The 23,997-nt window shown below is 41.3% G+C and overlaps 1 protein-coding gene across 5 annotated transcripts in view; it reads left to right on the top strand.

Annotated features, from left to right (window-relative positions):
• The first annotated feature begins 696 nt into the window (after positions 1–696).
• The window catches only part of lmo3 (LIM domain only 3), an 87,415-nt gene continuing 64,114 nt past the window's right edge, over positions 697–23,997 (top strand). The window contains exons 1-2 of one of the 5 annotated variants that reach the window (XM_072240939.1): positions 697–746; positions 3,522–3,735. In XM_072240939.1, coding sequence (XP_072097040.1) covers positions 3,530–3,735 — 206 coding nt within the window. In that variant the 5' untranslated portion in view covers positions 697–746; positions 3,522–3,529. Of the gene's footprint in view, positions 747–789; positions 908–1,264; positions 1,282–1,466; positions 1,608–2,988; positions 3,190–3,521; positions 3,736–23,997 lie in introns of those variants that run through there. The other 4 variants (XM_072240942.1, XM_072240943.1, XM_072240941.1 and 1 more) reach the window with 4 other exon arrangements.

Raw genomic sequence — 23,997 nt, 5'->3', positions numbered from 1 at the left:
AAGAGTCTTCTGCTCGCCAGCGTTATTAGGAATCTATTGCCACGGTCTGAATAGAGTACTAATTACTGGGAAATGATGTCACTGTAGGCAGAAGAATAATCCTATCATTTAATTAGTTGAATGATTTAAACAAAGATTTGCATAGATGCACTAATCAGTTCCCGTAAATTACAGAGCAGTCACGGCAAGAGAGGGATAGCAGATCATACAGCTTTGAAAAAAAATCTCATCTCCTTGAACATAATTAATTTAATTGTCCTCATTAGCTGTTCCATTTGTTTTGATTTTATTTCCTTTCTCTTGTTTCTTCCATCCCGTCCCTGCCTCTGTGTATTGGTTAACAAAGACAGTGATATTTCAAAACAGTGGTGAACGGGTGAGAGGGCTTTTTTTACTGTCGAGAACCGGGAAAGGACAACTCAAGCTCTGCTACACTTTTGTAAAACGGTTAAATCAATAGGAAAGGTTTCATTAATCCCACAGTCTCTGGTTCTGGACGCACTCAAGAGGTTGGTTCTGGTTGCTTTGCCTTTCTGTGAGGGAACTGTGTGTGTGTGTGTGTGTGTGTGTGTGTGTGTGTGAGAGAGAGAGAGAGAGAGAGAGAGAGAGAGACGAGCGTGTGGTTGACCACAGTCAAAGCTCGCGGCTGGTTGTAAATTTCACCATGGGGGAAATTGGCTATTGAGGAATGATCTGTCCCATAAGCTGCTGCTCCGCGAGTGTCGAGTGGTCAGTGAGTTCGTGTGGTAAATATCCCAAGTAATAAGAGCGCTGCTACCCGGTTTGTCGAGCCTGTCTGTATGTGTGTTCTCGGCCGCGCTACCTCGCTAATAATCAAGCTGGCGAAGAATTGAATTGCTAGATGATGAAGCTGAATGGGTTTTGGACAATTCTGATAAGCTGATCGGTAAGTTGTCCTGGACCAGTCTGCGCGGGGAAAGGTTACGCCGCAGATACCCGGACAGAACACCTGTAGCTGAGTTGCGATCAAACTCAATTACTGGTCGCTCCTTAAGGACCTCATTATTTTAAACTTTATGAGACGTGTATTTCGGCCTTGCTTTTGACCTTGCTCTGGAAGCAAGTACATGCTGCCTTCCGAGTCTTTGAATGAGCTTTCTTTTTTCATCCTTAATAAGGACAGTGAGTGAATAAGTATTCTCTGTCAATTTTAGTTTCTGCTCTGTACATTTACAAGTGAAAACCGGGGCCTCTTTATTGTACAGATTGCCCCGCAGTAGTGCTTATCATAAGTTGATCATCGGCAACTCGCGTCCCCTGGTAAGTTGATGCCATATTGTCTAAGTGATCGTCCCCTGTTAAAGTTACACAGGAGATCTTTCCTCCACAGAGCATCGCCAGGAGGGGAGCGCATTACAGCGGAGTTTTTTTTTAAATGTGGTTCCGTCAGTCTGGCCGCTGTCGCATGCACTAACGCTTCGCCCCCGAGTGCCCGGCTGCTCTTTGACACTGCAGCGCACGCTGTGCTTTTGCGGCCGGATTCGGGGTGCCTGTATCATCTGTAGCAGCCACTTGATCCTTCTGGCGAAGATGTACACGGCTGGAGTGAGATCGCAGTCACGCCGAAGCTAGAAAGTTTTTTTTTGGTAAGGCAAATTTGGTTTGTCAAAGGCATTTTTTTTAATTCCTGAAGATCAGACCCGGTGGAGTTCTTGGGAGCTTTTCAAGTCTGCAGCGCTGTGTTTTAGCAGTATGACGCTCGCTGTCACTGCCATTAATTGCTTTGTGAAGGATGTCCTTCCCGTCACTTAATGGTGCCGGGTTTAAATGGAAATCTTCGCAATCTTCACTCTGATTCTTCAAGGAGAGGGGGTGGGGTAAGAGGCAGAGGCATTAGTACCTAGAGCGAGCGTGCTAACAGGGAAAGTGGGCTGCTTTGTGTGTGTGTATATGTGTGTGTGTGTGTGTGTGTGTATGTATGCTGGCTGCATCAGAAATTGGGTCTGCTATTGCAAATCTCTCATTGGCCTTTGCCAAGCGCTAGCACTTTGCTGCCATGGAAACTGTAATTAAACTGATAAGAGTGGAAAAATGTCAGTATCTCTGAGCCTCGCAGCTGCGTCTGAGAGGAAAGAGAATAAAATCGGTTTCTCAGCTCCGTCGCTGAAAAAGCCTCTCCGATCCTGGAGAAACAGGGACGTTTGTTTGCGTTGGAGTCCGCTGGTGTGTGCCCACGGGGACGCTAAGCCACTGAAAAAGAGCGGAACGTTTCTTTTCAATCTTCCCACCAGCTTTCAATTTCCTTAAAAAATCTTTTGTTTGTCATTTCTCAGTGATTCGATGACTGTTGGCAAAATCCTTTTTTAAAATTTGCTTCCGTGTGCTCCTGGGTATGGGATCCATACTCCCAATTCATCAAATCTACCCACCTACCCCCGTGTCCCCGGCTTTAAGATTTAACCATCGGCTCGGGGACAATTTTTAATATCTAAAACAGCACATTCTGTGGAATTGAAACTTGCTATCGGGCCGCTGGTAATGAGTTTCGGCGCTCTTTCTCTCTCCGTCTGTCGTTAACCGCTGGTTGTGTGCTTCAATGGTATTGGGATAAGAGGAGAGAATAGAGGAAATCAACCGTGGTGTCTGCTCACAATAGAACCCAGGCAATTTAACAGTGACCACAGTTTAAATGGAATAAAGTGGTTCTAACCGCCGCTAAATGTAGCGCTGTGCGGGCCCTGTCTAACCCTTCTATTTATAAATGTGGTTTCTGTCAAATGGTTGTGAGCGGAACAATTCAGTGGAAGAAGCACTGTGCTGTAATTGCAGTTTTGATCAGGAAATTCTCCTTACTAATGGGCCCTTTAGAGTTTTTTCTACAGTATAATAGTCCTCTCTGTAGTACGCCCGTAATATTTCAAAATGAGAGAGGGACGGGCACTTTCTGTCGAGGCGGGCGGTTAGTGCATTGAATCATCAAATCTCAAAAAAAAAGCTTCGAAATCCACTGACCGGAATGATTGTGGCATAGCGCGCTACCCCGGTGCTCAACGCGAAGCCGCGCTCTTGTTTCTGTTAATAACACTGGTGTGAGGGATGTGAATGTGGGGGAGCGTGAGCGAGCGACACGGCGGTGCGGGGAGCGAAGGGTCTCCAGTATCGGTCCGCACAGATTGGAGCAGCTCAACATGTATGGGGTTCTACAGGAAGCTGCCCCTTGCCAGGAAGGTACGGTGGCACCTCGTCATCGTCCAGCGCCCCCCTTGAATCTGCCTCCTTGCAGGCGATCGCAGCGCTGCTGCTTATGAAGTCCGTGCCTCTTAAGTAGAGCACTTCCTCCAGAGCTCGGGATATAGGAGTGAGAGCGGCCAGCAGATGAAGCAGTATTTCGTTTTAATGTCCTCCACTTCACACAGAACATTTAATTTTAGCTGGAAATTGAATATTCAATTGATTAGCTCAAAGCTAGCAGTGTAATCTGCTGCAGTGTAGAACACGCTGAAGGTTCTGCCAGTAACTGGTCTGTTCTGTGCCTGTTGGTTTTTTTTCCCCCTCTCCAGGTATACAAATGCTCTCAGCCCAGCCAGACACCAAGCCGAAGGGTTGTGCTGGCTGCAACCGGAAGATTAAAGACCGCTATCTCCTCAAGGCGTTGGATAAGTACTGGCATGAAGACTGCCTAAAATGTGCCTGTTGTGATTGTCGCCTAGGCGAGGTGGGCTCAACGCTCTACACTAAGGCCAACCTCATCCTTTGCCGCAGAGACTACCTGAGGTACCACTTTGTTAACTTGCGACAGAAGGGGGAACATTCCCACCATTTAAAACAAAACAAATCGCGAGTGATTATAGTGGATTTAAAGTGGAGGATTATTTAATGAAGTTTACTTTAGAGTGTTGTGGTCATATCGTAGTAGAACATTTATTTCCCAGTAATCTGCAAATTACGTGGAAAAGTGAAGAAGGAATAGTATTGATTTGCTTTGGGCTTTTTTTTGTTTGAAATTAAATCTGCATGACTAATGAAACCGATGTCGCTCTAATTCTCCCTTTGCTGACTTCAGACCTTTTTGACTCATTCAGGAAAAAAAATAAATTAGACCGTTTGCAATATGCGAATCTCGCCCGAACTTCTTTAAAGTGATGGGTCTTAAAGAAAACTCTGTCCTCAGCCGCTACAACATTAGGCAGGGGAAGATTTTTTTTTAATTCAACCTTGGAACAGAGATTGAGCAATATATGTTTTGGGATAGTTTTTAAAATTCTAGGTCACTGCTTCTTGCAATACTCGATGCACGCAGTCTCGTGTTTAGTTTTTTTCCCCCCACAAAGTAACCTTGGCCACTCGGAACTTTTTAATTGATTTTTTTAAACCACCACAAAAATTCTGCATCAGAGCACGGCTGGTAACGCCAGCCCGCAAGCTGCTGCAGCGCCCTCTAGAGGACCTTCTGGAAGGAAACCGACAGCATGAAAATTTATTTGAGTTGGGTCATTATTTACCAGAGGGCCAGTATTTCTGTTCTTGCTATATTCTCCGGGTGCTTGACATATTATAGTACAGGCTGCTATTTTTTTTAAGATTAGGGTGGAGGAGGAGGGGAGCGAGGGAAAGAGTGAGTGTATAGAATTAATTGTTTATTACGCACTTTATAATGTGGCTTTTGGCTGTTACATGTCATGTTCAAAAGCAACATTTTGAAGGTGGAATCGTGCAGAATGATCTCCGTTTCCCTTCTAAAAGAAGTTGATTTTTAAAAGCTCATATTTAAGTATGAAATTGTTTCAACAATTTTCCCCAGTGTCATTGCATTCTTTATAATGCAATGTTATTAATTTAAAACGTTATCCGGATGAATCTGCTTTCAAGCGAATGCATCTTTGTAGATTTATTTATCTTAATTAAACAGCAATTCGTCCATACTGCAATGTCTTACTGCATTTTCTATTTTGATATTGCTTCTGCAGTTAACTGGACCCTTCTTACCTAAACTACTGGGGCAAGTTTCCAACACACCCCAGAGTAGCAAGAGGCTACCATTCGATGCAGTTCAAAGAATAGGGCCACCTTGACAAAACAGCTTTTATTCCTTATGTCATCATCATTAGCCAAGCCACGGGTTCAAATTATTTGAACATGTCTTTAGCTGTAAATTTGGGCAGAACCACAGCAAAAGAGCTAGTGAGCAGCTCGTTTTTAGGGGAAAAATTGAGATTTGGTGTTGAGGGGACTTGCAATAGTGTACGTGCTTATTACTTTAAAACATCTCCAACAGATGTATTGTGTTGTATTACCTAGTTCTACTGAAGTTGCTTATAAATTGTAAACTGTCCACTTGCTTCTTGATAAAGTTACTTGCTTCACTTAAAATAGCAAGGATCCTTTAAGGATCAAATTTATTCACCATATACATTTAATCAGGATTTGCTCTGGAGTATTGGTCAGGTCATGGCATGCAACAAAAAAGTTATAAAGATTTATATATAAATGAAGTTAGACGTTAAAGTACAGATATAGAATAAAATGTGCATAAATACGTCAAATGTATAAGAGCACAGCCCATGAATATGGAATCAGGAAAAGATCGCCAGACGCTATTATTGAACAATAAAACAAACTTAAAATGAGACGCCAAAACACCAAGTCTGCCATCTTGGGTGGCAAGATACTACTGTAGTGTGGTAAATGCATTTTATTAACTCTCAGTCTCCTTGTTGCTTTCTGATTTGCTGAAATGCTATTATTGTAATGAGAAGTAAGGTGGACAATGGTTAAATAACTGAGTAGGACCTGTTTTTGCACTGAGAACACCTCGGGAACAATTACATTGCCACGGCCATATGTTAACTGAGCTTTTCAATCAAACTGAAGCTTCTTTGATGTATCAGAACAATCACTCACGTTTCAAGGTTGCGTATTGATTCAATATCGCCTTTGCTATAGATGTGTTTAAGCTTGTGGAATTCTCCTCTATTAACCAATTTTGGAATCCTTAGTAATCCTTAATTTGTGTTCATTTTCAAAATTAACCTTGTTTTGCTGGATACATGAAATTAGCCGGGGGAGGGGGAAGAATACATCATTTTTGGAATGTATGATACCTGATACCCTTTAAGTCTCTCTGTGCCTGTGACAGGTAGAATTGTGATTTGAGAAACAAATTGGATATTCCACATGCCCTAATAGTGCCTGTTTCTATTTTCTTTTTGCAAAAAAGGCATTAAACATTTGACAACAATCACCTACAGCTGTGTGCAAATGTTTGAGGCGTATTGCTTGCTCTTTAGAAGGGTCACAAACGGCACAATTTGTAGTCAAAATTGAATAAATGAACTGGAACTGACTTATTTCAAGTTACTTCAGCTAGTGGTGGATTTGGTTTAGCTCTAGTCATTAAAGATACCTGCTGGATATTTGACAAGAATGAAAATTATATTTGGCTGTGTAAGTTGTGCAGAGCAAGTATTTTTATAATGCATTTGGAGTGCAAATACCAAACAATTTTTTAAATTGTAATTTAAGTAAATTATTATTAAGACCAGTACCTCACTGTACAGCAACTGTTTCATTGAACTTGCCTTTGTGCTGTCTCATATTGTTATATAACTGCAAAGAACGCAAGCTCAGAACAAAAAAAAACAAATGCTTACGAACTGTAAGTTATTCTGCAGAAATACCATCTAATATGCTGAATTTAAAAATTGAGATGCATCAGAAATGTTCTGCGATGAACTATTCAAAATGCTTTGCGTAAGATTTGAAAAATGAGCTGAAAGAGTTCACAGATTATTCACGGGCTCTCCCATTCTGTCCTACCTGATTTTAAAACTTTTTTAATTGGTCTCCTTTTAAATAGATATGTATTAAGATTAAAGATCATTTGAGTGGGATTTCATTTAGATTCTGAATTTTCTGACTTGGTTTGAATTTCACCATCTTAGGTTTTCACTTTTTACTGTACATCGATATTTAGTAACTCTTCACTCAGCCCACTTATTTCAATGTGCTCTAAGTTTTGAAGCATGTTATTTTACAAAGGAACAAACGTTTTGATGGAATCCAATATTTAACTCATTCCAATCTTGCAATGTTGTATTCATATAAAGCAAAGTGCATTTTACATGTTTAATACAATGTAAATCTGAACAGTTAGATGGAATATAGCATGAATATAGCATGGCACACTCAGCCTATTTGTTAGCCACTGCAAATAAATTAAAAGCAATGTATAGGAACAGATTGGAGTTTGATTGCACATGGATTTTTAGCTACTAAGGGAACCACTGATACCAGGTTAATACAGAAAGTGGTGCAAAGGTAAAGCATCAACCATGATGAAGCACTCTCTGTATACCTATCACTGTGTGGCTCAAATGTCACCTATAAACTTACTGATGATACAACCTTTCTGGCAGGATCTCAGATGGTGATGAGAGGGTGTATTGTCAACTTCAGACAGGGTTAGGCGAGGGAACACGAACCGATCCTCACAGGAGGATCAGAAATGGAGAGAGTGAGCAACTTCAGGTTCCTGGTTGTCAATGTCTGAGGATCTAACCTGGTCCTGGCATATCAATGCAGCTATAGAGGAGGCAAGTCAGCGGCTATACTTCATTAGGAGTTTGAGGAGATTTGGTTTGTCACCTAAAACACTCACACTTCTACAGGTGTACCGTGGAAAGCATTCTGACAGGCTGCATCACCTTCTGGTGTGGGGAAGGGGCTACAGCACAGGATCGAAAGAAGTTACAGAAAGTTGTAAAATTATTCAGCCCCATCATGGGTACTGGCCTGCATAGTATCCAAGACGTCTTCAAGGAGTGGTGCCTCAGAAAGTTGGCATCCATTATTAGGGAGCTCTGTCACCCAGGACATATCCTCTTCTCACTGTTACCATCAGGAAGGAGGTACAGAAGCCTGAAGGCATACACTCAGTGATTCAGGACCAGCTCCTTCCCCTCTGCCATCTGATTCCTGAATGGACTTTGAACCCATGAACATTACCTCACCTTTTTATTATTTCTGTTTTTGCACTTTTATTTTTAATTTAACTATTTAATACACTGTACATATATAATGTAGTTCATTTCTTATTGAACTGCTGCCTGTAAGATAACAAATTTCATGCCACATGCCGGTGATATTAAACCTGATTCTACTGCTTTCTAATGTTTTTGAACTAGTGAATTACTGTAATTTGAAACCGTAAGTAAATGATTGAGATTACTTTATTGTCATTCAGTGAAATTCGTTGCTCCCAAGAAGTTTCCAGAGTAAACAGAGTAATGCAGCAAGCGCAATAACAATGCATTGGTGCAAAGCATAATTGAGAAAGTGCAAAAGAAATGCTGAAATTATCTGTAGGGGACTGTGCAAGTGCCAGGATGGCTGGTGGAAGGTAGGAACAGGGCTTGTTTTGTTGTGGTTGCTTTGTTGCTTGGTATGTTCTATTTTGTGCTCTGTGTTGTGCCGCCAAACACGACGGGCAGGCTATGTTATCTTCAGAAGATGTGGCAACGCTTGCGGGCTGCCCTTAGAATGTATTTGGGCGTGCTCATTGTTAACGCTAATGACGCATGATAAGTGAACCTGAATTGGAAAGTGGCAATCGTGGAAGAAGTGGAGGCTTCGAGAACGTGGCAGGGCCACTGAGAAGAGGGTGTGAAAGACTTGATTGGTCCAGGTGCCTGGCAACAGTAGGAAAGAAGCTATTTTTTGAGTCTGGTCATCCCTGGTTTTCAAGCTCCCCTGTATCATTGTCTCAAAAGTAAAAGAGAGTAAAGGTCTTCTAAATCTGTACTTTTTGAAGCTTTCAGGATGAGACTGCGTAAAGTAGAATTTTCGCATTCCCAAATTGGCTGAGCCTTTTTTTTTTGTTAACAACCCATTTCCATTTATCTGTCCTGATGCCTGTATCATCTTCCCCACCTAAACCCATTTACCCACATGCATCACATTAAATCAAATGAATTGACTTCTTGCCGCAGAGTGATATTTATGTGCAGAAGTAAATTAAATTTATTTCTTTTCATTGCCTTTCAATGGAAGGCAATCTGAGGCTGGTTTATGTTTGTTGACTGTTAAATTGATGTTTACCACATGCCTCAGAAAAAGCAAAATAAAAACAGTCTGCATGTTGACTATTGCTCTGTATTTTAAAAACCGCATATGAACAGAAATGTAATTATTCTCCTTGGGCATTTCTTATTTCCTGCTTTTTCTCTGATGACGAACATGGAAGGACAAGGGTCAAAATAGTTTAAGAATTGCCACTAACCTAAGCATGATGGGTTGAAAATATACTTTCCATTGCTGTTATTTTGAATCTGCAATGCTTTGCTTCCACCTACTAACTCTAGCATTTCAGACTAACAGCCTACCTCCCTCTGAGTCTTTAAATGTTACTCTTAAAAAAAAAACTGCCATGTAACATTGCGTTTTGTATTTCTCCACCTGCGTTCCATCCCTGCTGCAGTGCTGAAACAGAATTCAAAGCACAAGTGGGATCTTTTGCATGTGACTAGCATATATTTTCTACCTTTCTTCACAATCCTGCTCTTCCAACACCTGTATTATGAAGCACAGTAGGATGTGTTGGTTGTTTATACCTTTAATGACAGGTAGAGCATAACCTAAAGAAAAAACTCTGCAGCTTTTGTCAACTCTGCCAATCTGCAGCACCCCATTCCCATCCTCTTCTGAACTTGTACCTAGACCGTTAGGAAGCCCCTTTCTTTGACACCTGCTGCAGACTACATACTGTAGACATAGGAGCAGAATTAGGCCACTTAGCCCATCGAGTCTGTTCCATCTTGGCTGATCCCGGATCCCACTCAACCCATACACCTGCCTTCTCGCCATATCCTTTGATGCCCTGACTGATCAAGAAACTATCAGCTTCTGCCTTAAATATGCACATGGGCTTGGCCTCCACCACAGTCTGTGGCAGAGCATTCCATAGATTTACTACTCTCTGGCTAAAAAATATCCTTCTCCTAAAGGCTTGCCCTCAATTTTGAGGCTGTGCCCTCTAGTTCTGGATACCCCCACCATAGGAAACACCTTGTCCACATCCACCCTATCTAATCCTTTCAACATTCGGTAAGTTTCAATGAGATTCTCCCCCGCCCCCCCCCCCCAACTGCATTCTTCTAAATTGCAGTGTACAGACTCAAAGCTGCCAAATGCTCCTCGTACGTTAACCCCTTCATTCCCAGAATCATCCTCATGAACCTCCGGACTCTCTCCAATGACAACACATCCTTTCTGAGATATCGGGCCCAAAACTGTTGATAATACTCCGTGTGCGGCCTGACTAGTATTTTAAGAAGGCTCAGCATTATCTCCTTCTTTTATATTCTACTCCCTTGAAATAAATGCCAACATTGCATTTTCCTTCTTTACCACAGACTCAACCTGTAAATTAACCTTCTGGGAGTCTTGCACGAGGAATCCTCAGTCCCTCTGCACCTCTGATGTTTGAACCTTCTTTCAATATAGGCTTTCTTACAAACTGCCTGTAGTCTTTTCACCAATCCTGTTCTTGGTGTATATTTTCTTTGGGATATTTTTCTCTAAAGGGTAAATGTTTCATTTTCTAGTATTGTGCATGCAGCATCATAGTTGCAAAGGTATAGTCAACTCATCTCCACTGAGGTGGAAATTGAATTCTTCCCAGGTGTGTTTTTCTTAAATGTCTGAACTGAAAATTGGCCTCAACTGCATTATTTTAGGCAACTACCTAAAATGGATATTGTACACTTAAGAAAAAAATGCTTGATTCTGTGACTTGGTGGGTGTGAGTACTCTCCAAAATCAGGTCTTTCACTTGGTTGTGATTAAATATCTGCTGTCAAATTTTGAGCTTTGGCACGCAGGCTCTAAAGTCGTGAGTCAATCATTGTTCCGTACCTAGCTCTCGTCATGAGACCTCTTCCATAACCCCTTTGCTGGTTAGCAGTGATGCTTGGTTAAATGGCCTGCAACTGGCCTGGCTTTGGCAATAAGCACAGTAACTGTTGAAGTGCAACTGTAAGCAAGAACTTGTTGAACAAATCAAATGAGCCTTGAAGTCCACTTCTGGCCCTCCTGGTTAAATTATGCCACACCCCCATGCCAGCCCTGCTGAATCTTTACCCCATTGTTGTCCAGCACCACAATGGAGACAGAGCAGATCCTCATCTGATCCACAGAGTCTATTTTCCATACAAATTTTCACTAAATGTTACCACCTATTTTCTGGGTGGGAATGACTAGAATAAATGTGCTTCAAGATCCAAGAATTGGTCAAGTAACAGATTTACAGCAGGGAGATTAATCTTAAAATCAACAAAACAAAAGAGATGGTCGTTGACTTCAGGAGAGCACGGAGCGACCACTCTCCACTGAACATTGACGGCTCCTCTGTTGAGATCGTTAAGAGCACCGAATTTCCTGGCGGAGAATCTCACCTGGTCCCTCAACACCAGCTCCATAGCAAAGAAAGCCCAGCAGCGTCTCTACTTTCTGCAAAGGCTGAGAAAAGTCCATCTCCCACCCCCCATCCTCACCACATTCTACAGAGGTTGTATCGAGAGCATCCTGAGCAGCCGCATCACTGCCTGGTTCAGAAATTGCACCGTTTCAGATTGCAAGACCCTGCAGCGGATAGTGAGGTCAGCTGAGAAGATCATCGGGGTCTCTCCTCCTGTTATTACAGACATTTACACCACACGCTGCACCTGCAAAGCAAACAGTATTATGAAGGACCCCACGCACCCCTCATACAAACTCTTCTCCCTCCTGCCATCTGGCAAAAGGTACTGAAGCATTCGGGCTCTCACGACCGGACTGTGCAACAGTTTCCTCCCCCAAGCCATTAGACTCCTCAATACTCAGAGTCTAGACTGACATCTACATCATTTATTATTATATTGTAATTTGCCCTCTCCTGTGCCTATTGTCTTGTTTAATTATTGTACTGCCCTGCACTGTTTGTGCACTTTGTCGTCCTGTGCAGGTCTGTAGTCTAGTGCAGTTTTTTATGTTGTTTTATGTAGTCTAGTGTAGCCTTGTGCTGTCTCACATAGTCTAGTGTAGTTTTGTGTTGTTTCAGGTAGCACCAGGATTTTGGAGGAACATTGTTTAGTTTTTACTGTGTACTGTACTGGCAGCTTATGGTCGAAATGACAATAAACTTGATTTGAAAATTTAATTAGCATTATCGAATAGTTCTGGTTGCTGAAGCTTTTCATATTGAGTAGAAATAAGAGACTAGCCTGGAAAGGAATGAGGACTTTGCTCGTTATAAGTGCTTTATACCTTCCAAGTTTGACAGAATTTATTTATTTGTTTAACTCAAAGGGGGTGAGGAAGAGTGATTTTAATGTTCGGTTTCTTCCTGAAATGGAGCCTGTACAGAAGTAAATATGCTGGTATTGCCTGGCTGCTAAACATGTCTTTTGTGTAGACCCAGTGCACGTAGAGCGAATGTGAGGAGGATGTGTCCTATAGTGGGGGAGACTAGGACCAGAGAGCAGTGCCTCAGAATACAAGGATATCCCTTTCGAACAGAGACAGGGAGGAATTTCTTTAGTCAGAGGGTAGTGAATCTGTGGAATTCATTGCCCAGATGGCTGTGGAGGTTAAGCCATTGGGTATATTTAAAGCAGCGGTTGATTTGTTCTTGATTAGTAAAGGCATCAAGGGTTACAGGGAGGAGGCAAGAGAATGGAGTTGGGAGAGAGAATAAATAAATCAGGCAAGATTGAATAGCGGAGCAGAGTCGATGGGCCAAATGGCCTAATTCTGCTCCTATGCCATAATCATCTTGTGCTCAGTTGCTCATACCTTGTGAAATCAGTTGAGTGCTAAAGCAGCTGTAACTCCTGACAAATACACGCGCTTGTTCAAAGAACATTTAGCTAAATATTGTGCTCTTGCCACTAGCTCATTACATCGATAATAGCATGCTACTTTTGCGAAATTAAATTTTTGCTCGAAATTATACTACAGACCCTTCAGTCCACAATTCTGTGCCAACATTTTGACCTACTCTAAGATCAACCTAACCCTTCTATATAGCCCTCAATTTTTCAATCACACATGTGCCTATCTAAGAGTTACTTAAATACTCCAATGAATCTGACTCTACCACCACGCCTGGCAGGGTGTTCCATGCACCACTGCTCTGTGTGAAGAATTTACTTCTGACATCCCTCCTACACTTCCCTCCAATCACCTTGAAATTATGGCCACTTTTATTAGACATTTCTACCCTGGGATAGTCTCTGGCTATCCATGTGATCTGTGCCTCTTAAGGCGAGAGGGTAAATTTCGCTTTATAATGATGTGCCACTTATGTACTTCATGCTCCGCAAGTTGTGAGGAGCTTGCTTAGAGAATTTTCTGATCTCAAAGAAAGAATGCATGAAGATCCAGCTTCCCCCTAGATTGGAAGAATTTAATTTTACTTGTGGTTCATGATCAGGCAGCCTGCAGTTTGGGTAAAGAGCCGTGGTGGTTTGGTTGGGACTTCATGTCACATTCTGTTGGTAAATGCTGACAAGTTGATTTGTTTGCATCTGTGAAGCCACATCCTCTGCCAGTGATTTCAGAAGAGAAGTAAAATGTTTAATCCCTGCAGAAGTATTTTAAATGGAATAGTGTGGACTATGAGTAACTTTTTAATTGCTTTCAACAGCCCAAAGCTCCAGGGTCAGTGGTGTAGTTTTTCATAGGTAGTGACTGTTTTAGGAGAGGTTGGCAGCCAACTGGGGCCCAGCAAGGTCCTGTAAACAACAGTCAAAGCAAATTTATTATCAAAGTCATAATACACCACACTGACATTCATTCTCTTACAGGGATTTACAGGAAAATAAATAGTTTATGAAAAATTGTACATATACAGTCAAATAACCAATTTGCAAATGAAGATAAAATCTATATTTTAAAAATAATACTGCAAACATGAGTTGACGGTGAATCTGTAGGTTGTGGAACCTGCTCAGAGTTGAGGTGGGCGAAGTTATCCATGCTGGCTGAGGAGCCTGATGCTTGTCAGGCAGTAACTGTTCCTGAACTCGGTAGTGTGGGACCTAAGGCCCTCGTACCTCCTGCCCGATGGTAGTAGTGAGAAGAGAGCATGTCCTGGATGGTGGGAGTCCTTGAAAATCCAAGATAAATAACCAGGTATTTGGTTAAAAGATGGCCACGAGACTTGTGTATTTTCACTTTTCCAAAATAGCTTCAAGATTGGCCATCAGACCAGAATGTTGGTTAGCACGTATCCACATACGGTCACGCGTTCTTTGGCGAGAGTCTGGGAACACACATTCCTTCTGAAAGATGGTACAATGCATTAAAGTCCTAGTCCCGATTATGCTCCCAGATTGGGAATGGAACTTGAATCCATGAAATCGGACTCTTGCGATGAGAGTGAAAAACTGAGTAAGTGTAATGCCCATGCAGGTATTGAGACTGGGAGGGAGATTAATTCGAGGAAGAGTTTTTGAAGTTCTTTAGTCACAGATATTTGTTCAAGAAACTTCAGTAACTGTAAGCTAAGAATGCCCTGGTGCAGATAGTTTGTGCAAAGTACTTTTCTGCAATTAACTTGTGGTACATAACTCTGAAGACCTTTCTGACCTGATATTGGGGTAAAATTGTTTAAACAAAGTAAACCTTGATACGTGGTGATTTTGTCATAGCAATTATTAATTTTGTTCCCTGCTCTGTAGATACAAATTTAAATGAAAAATATTATTTTCATATTCCTAAATGTTTATGCGCAGCAGAATTTGCTCGGTATTCGTTCAGTTGCATGGTTAAATTTGATATAACGCGATATTTTGTTTAGTATTTTAGTCCATGATTTTAAATGTACTGCTGCCAAATAACACAGCTTGTGGTTTTTTAGTGCGCATCTGCACAATGAGTTTCAGTTCTTGACCTGCATATTGGCCAAGAAGGCATTTATAAATTTGAATAAATAGTGTAACACTGTTTGTACAGTATGCACTGTATCAGCCAAAACAAATGTTAAGTATGCCGGAAACGTAAATTAAAATCCTTGAAATGCCATCGTGCCTTTTTAATAGAAAATATTTAGCACTTATTTGCTAAGAGATGCTCCTTAGAGTATTAAGAATTTAAGCAGATGGCTTATATTCATATGAAACTAACCACACATTGGTGCTCAAGGTGATGACAGTTTATATTCTTTCCCTGTGATAATCTTAGTATTGGATTCCAATCTCTTTTTTCTCTAAATCATTTTTGCAAGCATTTTTAGAAGGTTAAATTCCCACCTTAGATGCCCAGTGCAGGATAATTAAAATAGCATGCAAAATAAATAGTTCAAAGTTTATAAGATTTACAAAAAAATACTAAGGGCCAATATTGTAACACCTGTCCATTTAACAGAGAGAAAAAAATGGTCAGAGCTGTAATTGTAATTCTGTTTCCCCAATGTGTGATACATAAGGTATGGCAGCACGGTAGCATGGTGGTTAGAACAACGACGGGTTCAATTCCCGCCGCTGCCTATAAGGGATTTGTGCATTCTCCTTGTGACCGCGTGGGTTTACTCCACGTCTCCGGTTTCATCCCACAATCCAAAGATGTACCAATTGGCAGGTTAATTGGTCAATGTAAAATTGTCCCGTGAATAGGCTACGATTAAGCTGGGGATAGCTGGGCGATGTGGCTCGTAGGGCCTAATCTGCGCCGTATCTCAATAAATAAAATTAGAAGCTTTGCCTAGTGAAAACTCATCATTTGTGTGCACTGCTAAATGAGATGACTGCTTTTCTTTTTTTATTTAAAAAAAAGGAAAAGGTGTTAAGTGGGATAAATGACAATGTTTCAAATGATGCAAAAAAAAAAGCACTACAGCCATTTGTTAATTAGCTGCTCAAATCAATGCAATCTTCTATGCCTGTGTCACACTCCATTAACATCCTCCCAGGTAGTGTCACTAACCAGAGAGCACAACTGGCACCCTGGGATCCTTTTAGTTATGCTCACAATTGCAGACTCTCCTGTATCTGTCAGTATTCCTGACAAAAGAAATCTGGCTCTTGAAATAGAATATTAAAGTTACACAAGGACAACGGTGTACTGAAATATTCATCTCACTCCTTTAGACCATTTAGTTTGACTTTTAAATTTGGATACCAATGCTCTTGGTTGAGTTTCCGTTGTTTTCTTTCTGACCTCCGATCAAAATTATTTAGGAAAAAAAATCATATACAGTCTCAGAATAAACATTACTTCAATTTTAATTTTTTTTTCAATTAAAATTGAGGCCACAGTTCCCATGGTTACCAAGCAAGTGTTTTGACTTTTTTTTATCATTTTAGCAGCAAATGATCCTATGCCTCCATTTTTTTATAGATGTTCAATTAAGCCTTGATTCAACTGAAATGTGACAGTATGATGTTGACACTAAAGCTTTATTGCCTTTGGCAAACAATAAATAAAAAAAAAAGTTACATGGAAAGTAGCCCTTTTTCAGTCTGCTAAAATGAAAGCTATATAGATGAATCCTGAAAAGGCATGAGCACCATGACAGCACTGTTTTCCATAAGTAATATGCTTCGCTATTTGTCTCCCATTGTGAAAGCCCTCTTTCATGCTGAGAAGCCTACTGCCCGTGACAAAGCAGTGCTCAAACTAGTAGGTTTAATGTTGATATCACAGACAACCTCCATTAGTTTATATGGACTGCTGAAAATATCAGTGAGCAAAAAAAAATTCCGAGCCTCTTGAACGTTTTTGTCTGTGCACAGCTGAAAGTCATGGTGCCTTTCCTCAAACTGAACTGATTAATTTTTCCTGCAAAGTTATCTGTTTAATTTCTGTGACCAGTTGGACAAATCCCAGTCAACATCAGGATATATTCTTTGGCATCTTTTCCTGTATGATCTTGTGAGCCTGTTTTCCCACTCTTATCTTTTTGTTTCCTTTTTATCCTCAATAGAATAATAAAACATTTGTATCAAATGCAAATGTCCCAAATCTGAAATTAAACAAAATGCCAGATATACTCAGTGGTTTAGACAGCATCTGCGAAGGCAACTTAACATTTCAAGTCAATGACCTATCATCAGAGGTGGGGAAATTTCAGATATATTTGCCTGTCAGAGTTTCATGTAAGCATTCCAAATGTTATTTTGCTTTATAATCTTTGGGTTTAGCTTTTTAATTGAGAACAATGACAAGATCAGAAGGCAATTCTGTGAAGGTGCTGAACATCAAATGAGAAAATCTGCAGATGCAAAACACACAAGATGCTCAGCAGGTCAGGCAGCATCTATGGGAAAGAGTAAGCAGTTGATGGTTCTGGCCAAGACCCTTCATCAGGACTCAAGTGCTGAACAAACTGGTACTGCAGTCTCACACCTCCAGTAACCCGAGTTGAATCCTGACCCTGCATGCTACCTGGGTGTGGAGTTTGTGTGGTCTCCCTGTGACTAGGTAAGTTTCCAACGAGCACCCTGTTTTCCTCCTACATCCTAAAGATGGTCTGGACAGGTTAATTGGCCGTAACAATTGTGTAGGTGAAGGGCAAAAAGATTCAAAGGTGAGAAAAATACACAAGGGGAAGTGGAAACAGCAATGGACCGAATCATTACTTCCAATGTTTTGGACTTGTACCTTCTAGAATAGCATAGGGCCTCACTCTTCCAAAAAAAAATTTCAAGGGCAGCCAAAATAATGCAGGGGAAACAAAACTCTCCACCTTCAGGTGATGGGAAGAAATAAAGGAAAGGGGGATGAGAAATGAGTCAGACGCGGACCCTTTAACCTAATGAGATTGTTCACACTGTAGATCAACCTGGAGGGACTATCAGACTGTTAGTTACCCACCTAAGATGAGCACTGATTGTAAACAGAAGGTAAGTGATAGATGAGAAATCCCTGTGCATCATTATTTATATTCCCTTATGACATAGGTCATTCAGTCCATCGTCGATGACAACTCTGAACATTTCCATCAATTCCATTCCCCTATTCCTTCACCTGTCCATCAACGTTCCTCCGACTTGTCCTGCCAGCCACCTATACCTTACCCTAGAGGTAACTTAAAGGGGCCTGTGAACTGCCTGAGAAGCACATCTTTGGGATGTGGGAGGAAAATGGAACCCCAATGTCACACTGGAGAAGGTGGCATGATCTTTAAACAGCAATGCCAGTCAGGATCAAAGCCCCTCATCTGAGCCATGAAGCAGCAGCACTGTCAGAAATGTCAATTTTAGAAGAGCATGCAGGACTTCCAACAAAACCGGTATTGAATCGGGAATGATTTGACAGCAAGAAAACAGTAGCATCAATAGAGACAGATCCTTCAGGCTAGATGAGAGTACTGCACATACCCTGATTTCTTTCTACTCGTGTTCTTTCTTGTAGAATAGAAAATTGAATGTACTGCCCAGCTCCTCTTTTTCTAGAACATTCTATTACTGGGAAATTCAAATGCCTTTTCAGATATGAATTTATAAAGGGTACATCATGTCTGACAACCATTAAGCTCTTTGAAGATGTGACAATGTCAAAAGGGTGAAAAGCAAGCTGGAAATGTTCAGTGGCCGGGCCGCATCTGTGCAGAGATGGTGTCAAGTTGATGATCTTCCTTTAGAACGTTTACTTCTGCCGACAGCTCATTGGCCTGAAGCATCAGGTGTTTCCCTGTGGATGCTGTCTGACCTCGTGTTTCTGTTTTAATTTTGAATTTTCTGAATTTGCCTCTTCAATTTTGCTTATGACTACACTTGTAGGTAGCAGCATACCTATAACAGACTTCCCAAAATTTCAGCTAATGTTGTTAACTAACTTAAGTAGGTGTTTATGGAACTGAAGAGAAACTGTAGATGGGGTAACTGGGTGTGTGGCGGATGGCCATACTGAGGGTATTGGTCAGGGACTTGGATTGATAGGATGTGACCAGTGATTCCACTGCAGTGTAGTTAGCTGATACGCAGATTCAATAGGTTGATCTTATAGAGGCTTCTACCAGGCGGGGGGTTGGGGGGGTGGGCGGCGATGGAGGCATGGGATCGTAGATGTTGGAACCTGAAGTGACGAATAAACTGCTGGAGGAACTCAATGTGTCAGGCAGCTCCTCGCAGAGGTAAACAGACAGCCAACATTTCACATTGAGACCCTTCTGAACTGGGCGGTAGATATATTGGAAAAAAAAGTGATAGGGGGGTTGGGGGTAGAGGATATTGTTCTGAAGGCAGTCTGATTTCCAGTGAGGGTGTGGCAATGTTGGGCCAACAGTCTTGGTCATCATAGAAATTTCAAGCATTGGAGGAGCTCGTTAGTTTCGTGCCAGACAGCAATAGTTTTAATGTTTACCTATTTGTAGACCAGAATGGCCTGCAGGCCAGGGGTCTTCGAGTGATCAAGTGTGGTGTGTGAAGTTTTTGCTTGCACCACTCTTTCTGTCGGTGTGGTCCAGACTCCCACCCACATCGTGTGGGACAAGCTCCTCAAATCCAACCAATGAACACATCTATTCCCTCCACTTGCAATTATTTCTAGTAAGCAAAAGAGATCGTCGCTAACAGAGCCAGTCCCTAGATTCCATCCTCAAAAATTGTCTATTCAGCACTTAGAGTCAGAAATGTCTATTCTGTAGTAATCCACATCATTTTGCTCTACCTATACTTGCTATAATTTTATTTCATTGAATAATACCACTGATAAGTAAATTAATGGAATATATACTGTATCCAGTCATTAATGAAAAACTTGAAACATTTTTTATATTATGAACTTAGAATGCGTTTAAAAATGTCCGATGTTGTGTGATCTCAGATCTCTAAGTTTGGTTGCCCATAATCAGGGAGCCCCCGTAGACATCAGTTAAATCTCCCCTCTGACCTTTTTTTTTAAAAAAAACAGTTTAGTCCATCTTCCCTCATAATCAAGCATCGTCCCTGGCAACATCTTGATTTAAAAACTCTTGGATCCTCTTGTACTCTCATCTGTAGTGTAGTGACCAGAGCTGGTGTGTGAAGTTCTGGCATGAACGTCCTCCTCTTGATTTTCTTGTTTGAGACTGGGTATGGGTTTTCCATTGTCTATCCCATCTTATTGTTTCAGGGTTGTGTACACATGCTCCAAGGTTTCTCTGTGCCTCTCCACATTTAGTATCCTACCATTTTTTAAGATTCACTACTTTTGAGTGCCTGTAAGAAAATGAATCTCAAGGTAGAATATGGTGACATATACATACTTCGATAATTTTCTTTTGAACGTTGATCCCCTGCTTTTATTTGCCGTGCCCATAGGCAGTGCTGCATTAGTCTTCCATCCAGCATGCTTGTGTCCATTGACATCTTCCTGCAGCTAGGCACTTCCTCACTATCAACCACAGGGCCAGTTTCAGCATTTTAGGTCAACTTCATAATGGAGGGTTCACTAAGTTCAATTCTTTTATGCGCACCACGGGAAAACAAAGTTCAAAGTACAGTTGCTATCAAAGTACACACTTGTCACCATATGCTGCCCTGTGATTCATTTTCTTGTCGGCATACCCAATAAATCCAACAACTTTAATAGAATCAATGGAAAACCACACCCACCAAGATGACAAACAACCAATGTGCAAATGACAACAAACTGTGTAAATACAGAAGAAGTAATAAATAAATGAACAATAAATACTGAAAACATGAGCTGAGTCTTTGAAAGTGAGCCTATAAGTTGTGGAAACAGTTCACTGATGGGATGAGTGAAGTTATCCCCACTGGCTCAAGAGCCTGTTGGGTGAAGGATAATAACCGTTCCTGAATCTCGTAGTGTGAGTCCTGAGGCTCCTATACCATCTTCCTCTTTATATATAAAAAAAAGTTCTTAGTATCAAACCCTCTGGAGTCCTGTCACGTAAACCTCTCATACTGCTCTTTCTCCCAGTTGCGCCAATCTTCAAATGTGCCACTCTTTCTAACATTCTATAGGCTTCTACATATGTGTGCCACATGGGCCTACATGAGTTTTAGCAAGGCACTTGATAATCACAGGAGAGCATATGTTGTTTTGTGGTGCAGTACAGTGCAAGATATTTAAAAAAATACAATAAATGGAAATAAGGAATAAAATAAATAATGCCAAAGAGGTAATATCTATGGCTCTTAACGAATCTGCAATGGTCCTTGACAAACCCATGTTTCTAAATGCTGTTTCATGCCATCTACGAGAATTTTTCAACTAATTTTCCACCAGTAACGACCACTCAATCGCAAAGAATTCCTTTTTCAAAAATCAAAGTACCTACCATACGTGTCACCATGTACTACCCTGAGATTCATTTTCTTGTCGGCATTCACTGTAGATAAAAGAAATACAATAGAATCAATGAAAAACTACACAAAAACAAAAGACTGACAAATGATCAATATGTAAACAAAGACAAATTGTGCAAATGCAAAAAAAGACTATTAAATTAATAAATCAATAAATAATACTGAGAACATGAGTTGCAGAGACCTTGACAGTGAGTCCATAGATTATGGAGTCAGGTCCGTGTTGAAGTGAGTGAAGTTATTGAAGTTATTCTATTGTTACATGACATAAAAACAACTAAGTTACAATAAAGTTTAAATAAGTAATACTAAAGAAGAATAGTGAGGTGGTGTTTGTGGGTTATGGATCTTAGCAAATCTTTGACAGAATTGGAAAGCTTATGCTCCTAAATGCTGATTTTTGCCATCTAGAGAACATGAAGTTTAATTTTCTACCACCTGTAATACAATGACAGTCTGTAAATCAGCGAGAATTGCTTTTTGGGTTATATTCAGACTGCAGTGCGGAATATACCTTGCACCTGATCCTCCTTTCTTTTTAACTTCTTATAATGTAAATTCACATTCCTTGACAACCACATTTCACAATGCAATTTTCTACATCATTTCTTGGGGTTGACTTTTTCAAAAAAAACTGTGAAGGCACATATTCCAGCAATTAGTCGGAGTAATCAACAAGCGACCTTTATGCTCTGTCATTGACCAGGCAGAACATGGAACATATAACAAGGAAATCTACAGGGCATTACAGGCCCTTCGGCCCACAATGTTGTGCTGACCATGTAACCGACTCTAAAAACTGCCTAGAATTTCCCTAGCGCATAACCCTCTCTTTTTCTAGGCTTCATGTAACTATCTAAGCGTCTCTTAAGACCCTATTGTATCCGCCTCTACCACCTTCACTGACAGTGCATTCCATACACCCACTACTCTCAGTGTGAAAAACTCACCTCCCCCCATACCTACTTACAGTCACCTCAAAACTATAACCCCCCTCGCCCCCCCGTTAGCTATATCAGCCCTAGGGAAAAACCTCTGGTTATCCACACAATCAATGCTTCATATCAGCTTATGCACCCTGATCAGGTCACCTCTCATCTTCCGTTACTCCAAGGAGAAAAGGCCAAGTTCACTCAACCTATTCTCATAAAGAACGCTCCCCAATCCTGGCAGCATCCTTGTAAATCTCCTCTGCACTCTCTCTATAGTATCCACATCCTTCCTGTAGTGAGGTGACCAGAACTACACTCCAAGTGGGGTCCAACGAAGGTCTTATATAGCCAGCGTTTGCACATCCAGACTCGCGTCGCCCTACAGATGCACAATAGGAGAGCATCCTAACAAGCTGCATCGCTGCTTGGTGTGAAAACTGCACTGCTGCAGACAGGGAGGCTCCACAATGGGTTGCTCAAAGCATCACTGGCACCAGCCTACCTGCCATCAAGGTCATAGTCATACTTTATTGATCCTGGGGGAAACTGGTTTTCGTTACAGTTGCACCATAAATAATAAATAGTAATAGAACCATAAATAGTTAAGTAGTAATATGTAAATTATGCCAGTAAATTATGAAATAAGTCCAGGACCAGCCTATTGACTCAGGGTGTCTGACCCTCCAAGGGAGGAGTTGTAAAGTTTGATGGCCACAGGCAGGAATGACTTCCTATGACGCTCTGTGCTGCATCTCGGTGGAATGAGTCTCTGGCTGAATGTACTCCTGTGCCCACCCAGTACATTATGTAGTGGATGGGAGACATTGACCAAGATGGCATGCAATTTAGACAGCATCCTCTTTTCAGACACCACCGTGAGAGAGTCCAGTTCCATCCCCACAACATCACTGGCCTTACGAATGAGTTTGTTGATTCTGTTTGTGTCTGCTACCCTCAGCCTGCTGCCCCAGCACACAAGAGCAAACATGATAGCACTGGCCATCACAGACTCAGAGAACATCCTCAGCATCGTCCAGCAGATGTTCAAGGACCTCAGTCTCCTCAGGAAATAGAGACGGCTCTGACCTTTCTTGTAGACTTCTTTGACCAGTCCAGTTTATTGTCAATTCGTATCCCCAGGTATTTGTAATCAAGGTCATGTATACTAAAAGTGGGTGGAAAAAGGCCAGTACCGTCATGAAGAATCCCACCCACTCTGCGATGGACTGTTGCCCCACTCCCATCAGGAAGGAGGCTACGTAGCATCCCTGGTCTGCAGAACTCCTCCACCATCTGCACCAGGATCACCAGCTACTTCCCCAAGCAGTAAGGCTGATCACCACCGCCACCATTACTATATTTCCTGTCACTCACCTTAGGTACAGCCCAGTATCACATAATGGACAATCAATCTATGTATAGAAGCTATCTTACATATTTATATTTAATGTGGTTTTTTGATTATTATTATTCTTCCTCTTTTGTGGGTTTTTTTTGTGTTGCATCGGATCTAGAGTAACAATTATTTTATCCTCCTTGCACTTCTGTACAGGAAATGACATTAAACATCTTGAATTAAACTTTGGGAATTGATGGGGACTCTTGGGGTATTGAATTCAAGTTACATATGCGCATTATAAACTACTCCTGTCCTGGATTTCTGACACATGATGATGAAGATGCTTCAAGGCAAAGAAAGGAATAAACCCTTGCAATCTTCACAAAAATGAGTACGTCTATGAATGCTCAAATGTGTGAAGCACCTCTTAGAGATTTTGATGGTATGGTGGAACAAGGGTGAATGGAATAAA

This window comes from Mobula birostris, chromosome 23, assembly GCF_030028105.1.
Source record: "Mobula birostris isolate sMobBir1 chromosome 23, sMobBir1.hap1, whole genome shotgun sequence".
NCBI lineage: Eukaryota > Metazoa > Chordata > Chondrichthyes > Myliobatiformes > Myliobatidae > Mobula > Mobula birostris.
This window is presented reverse-complemented; position numbering and strand designations above follow the sequence as displayed.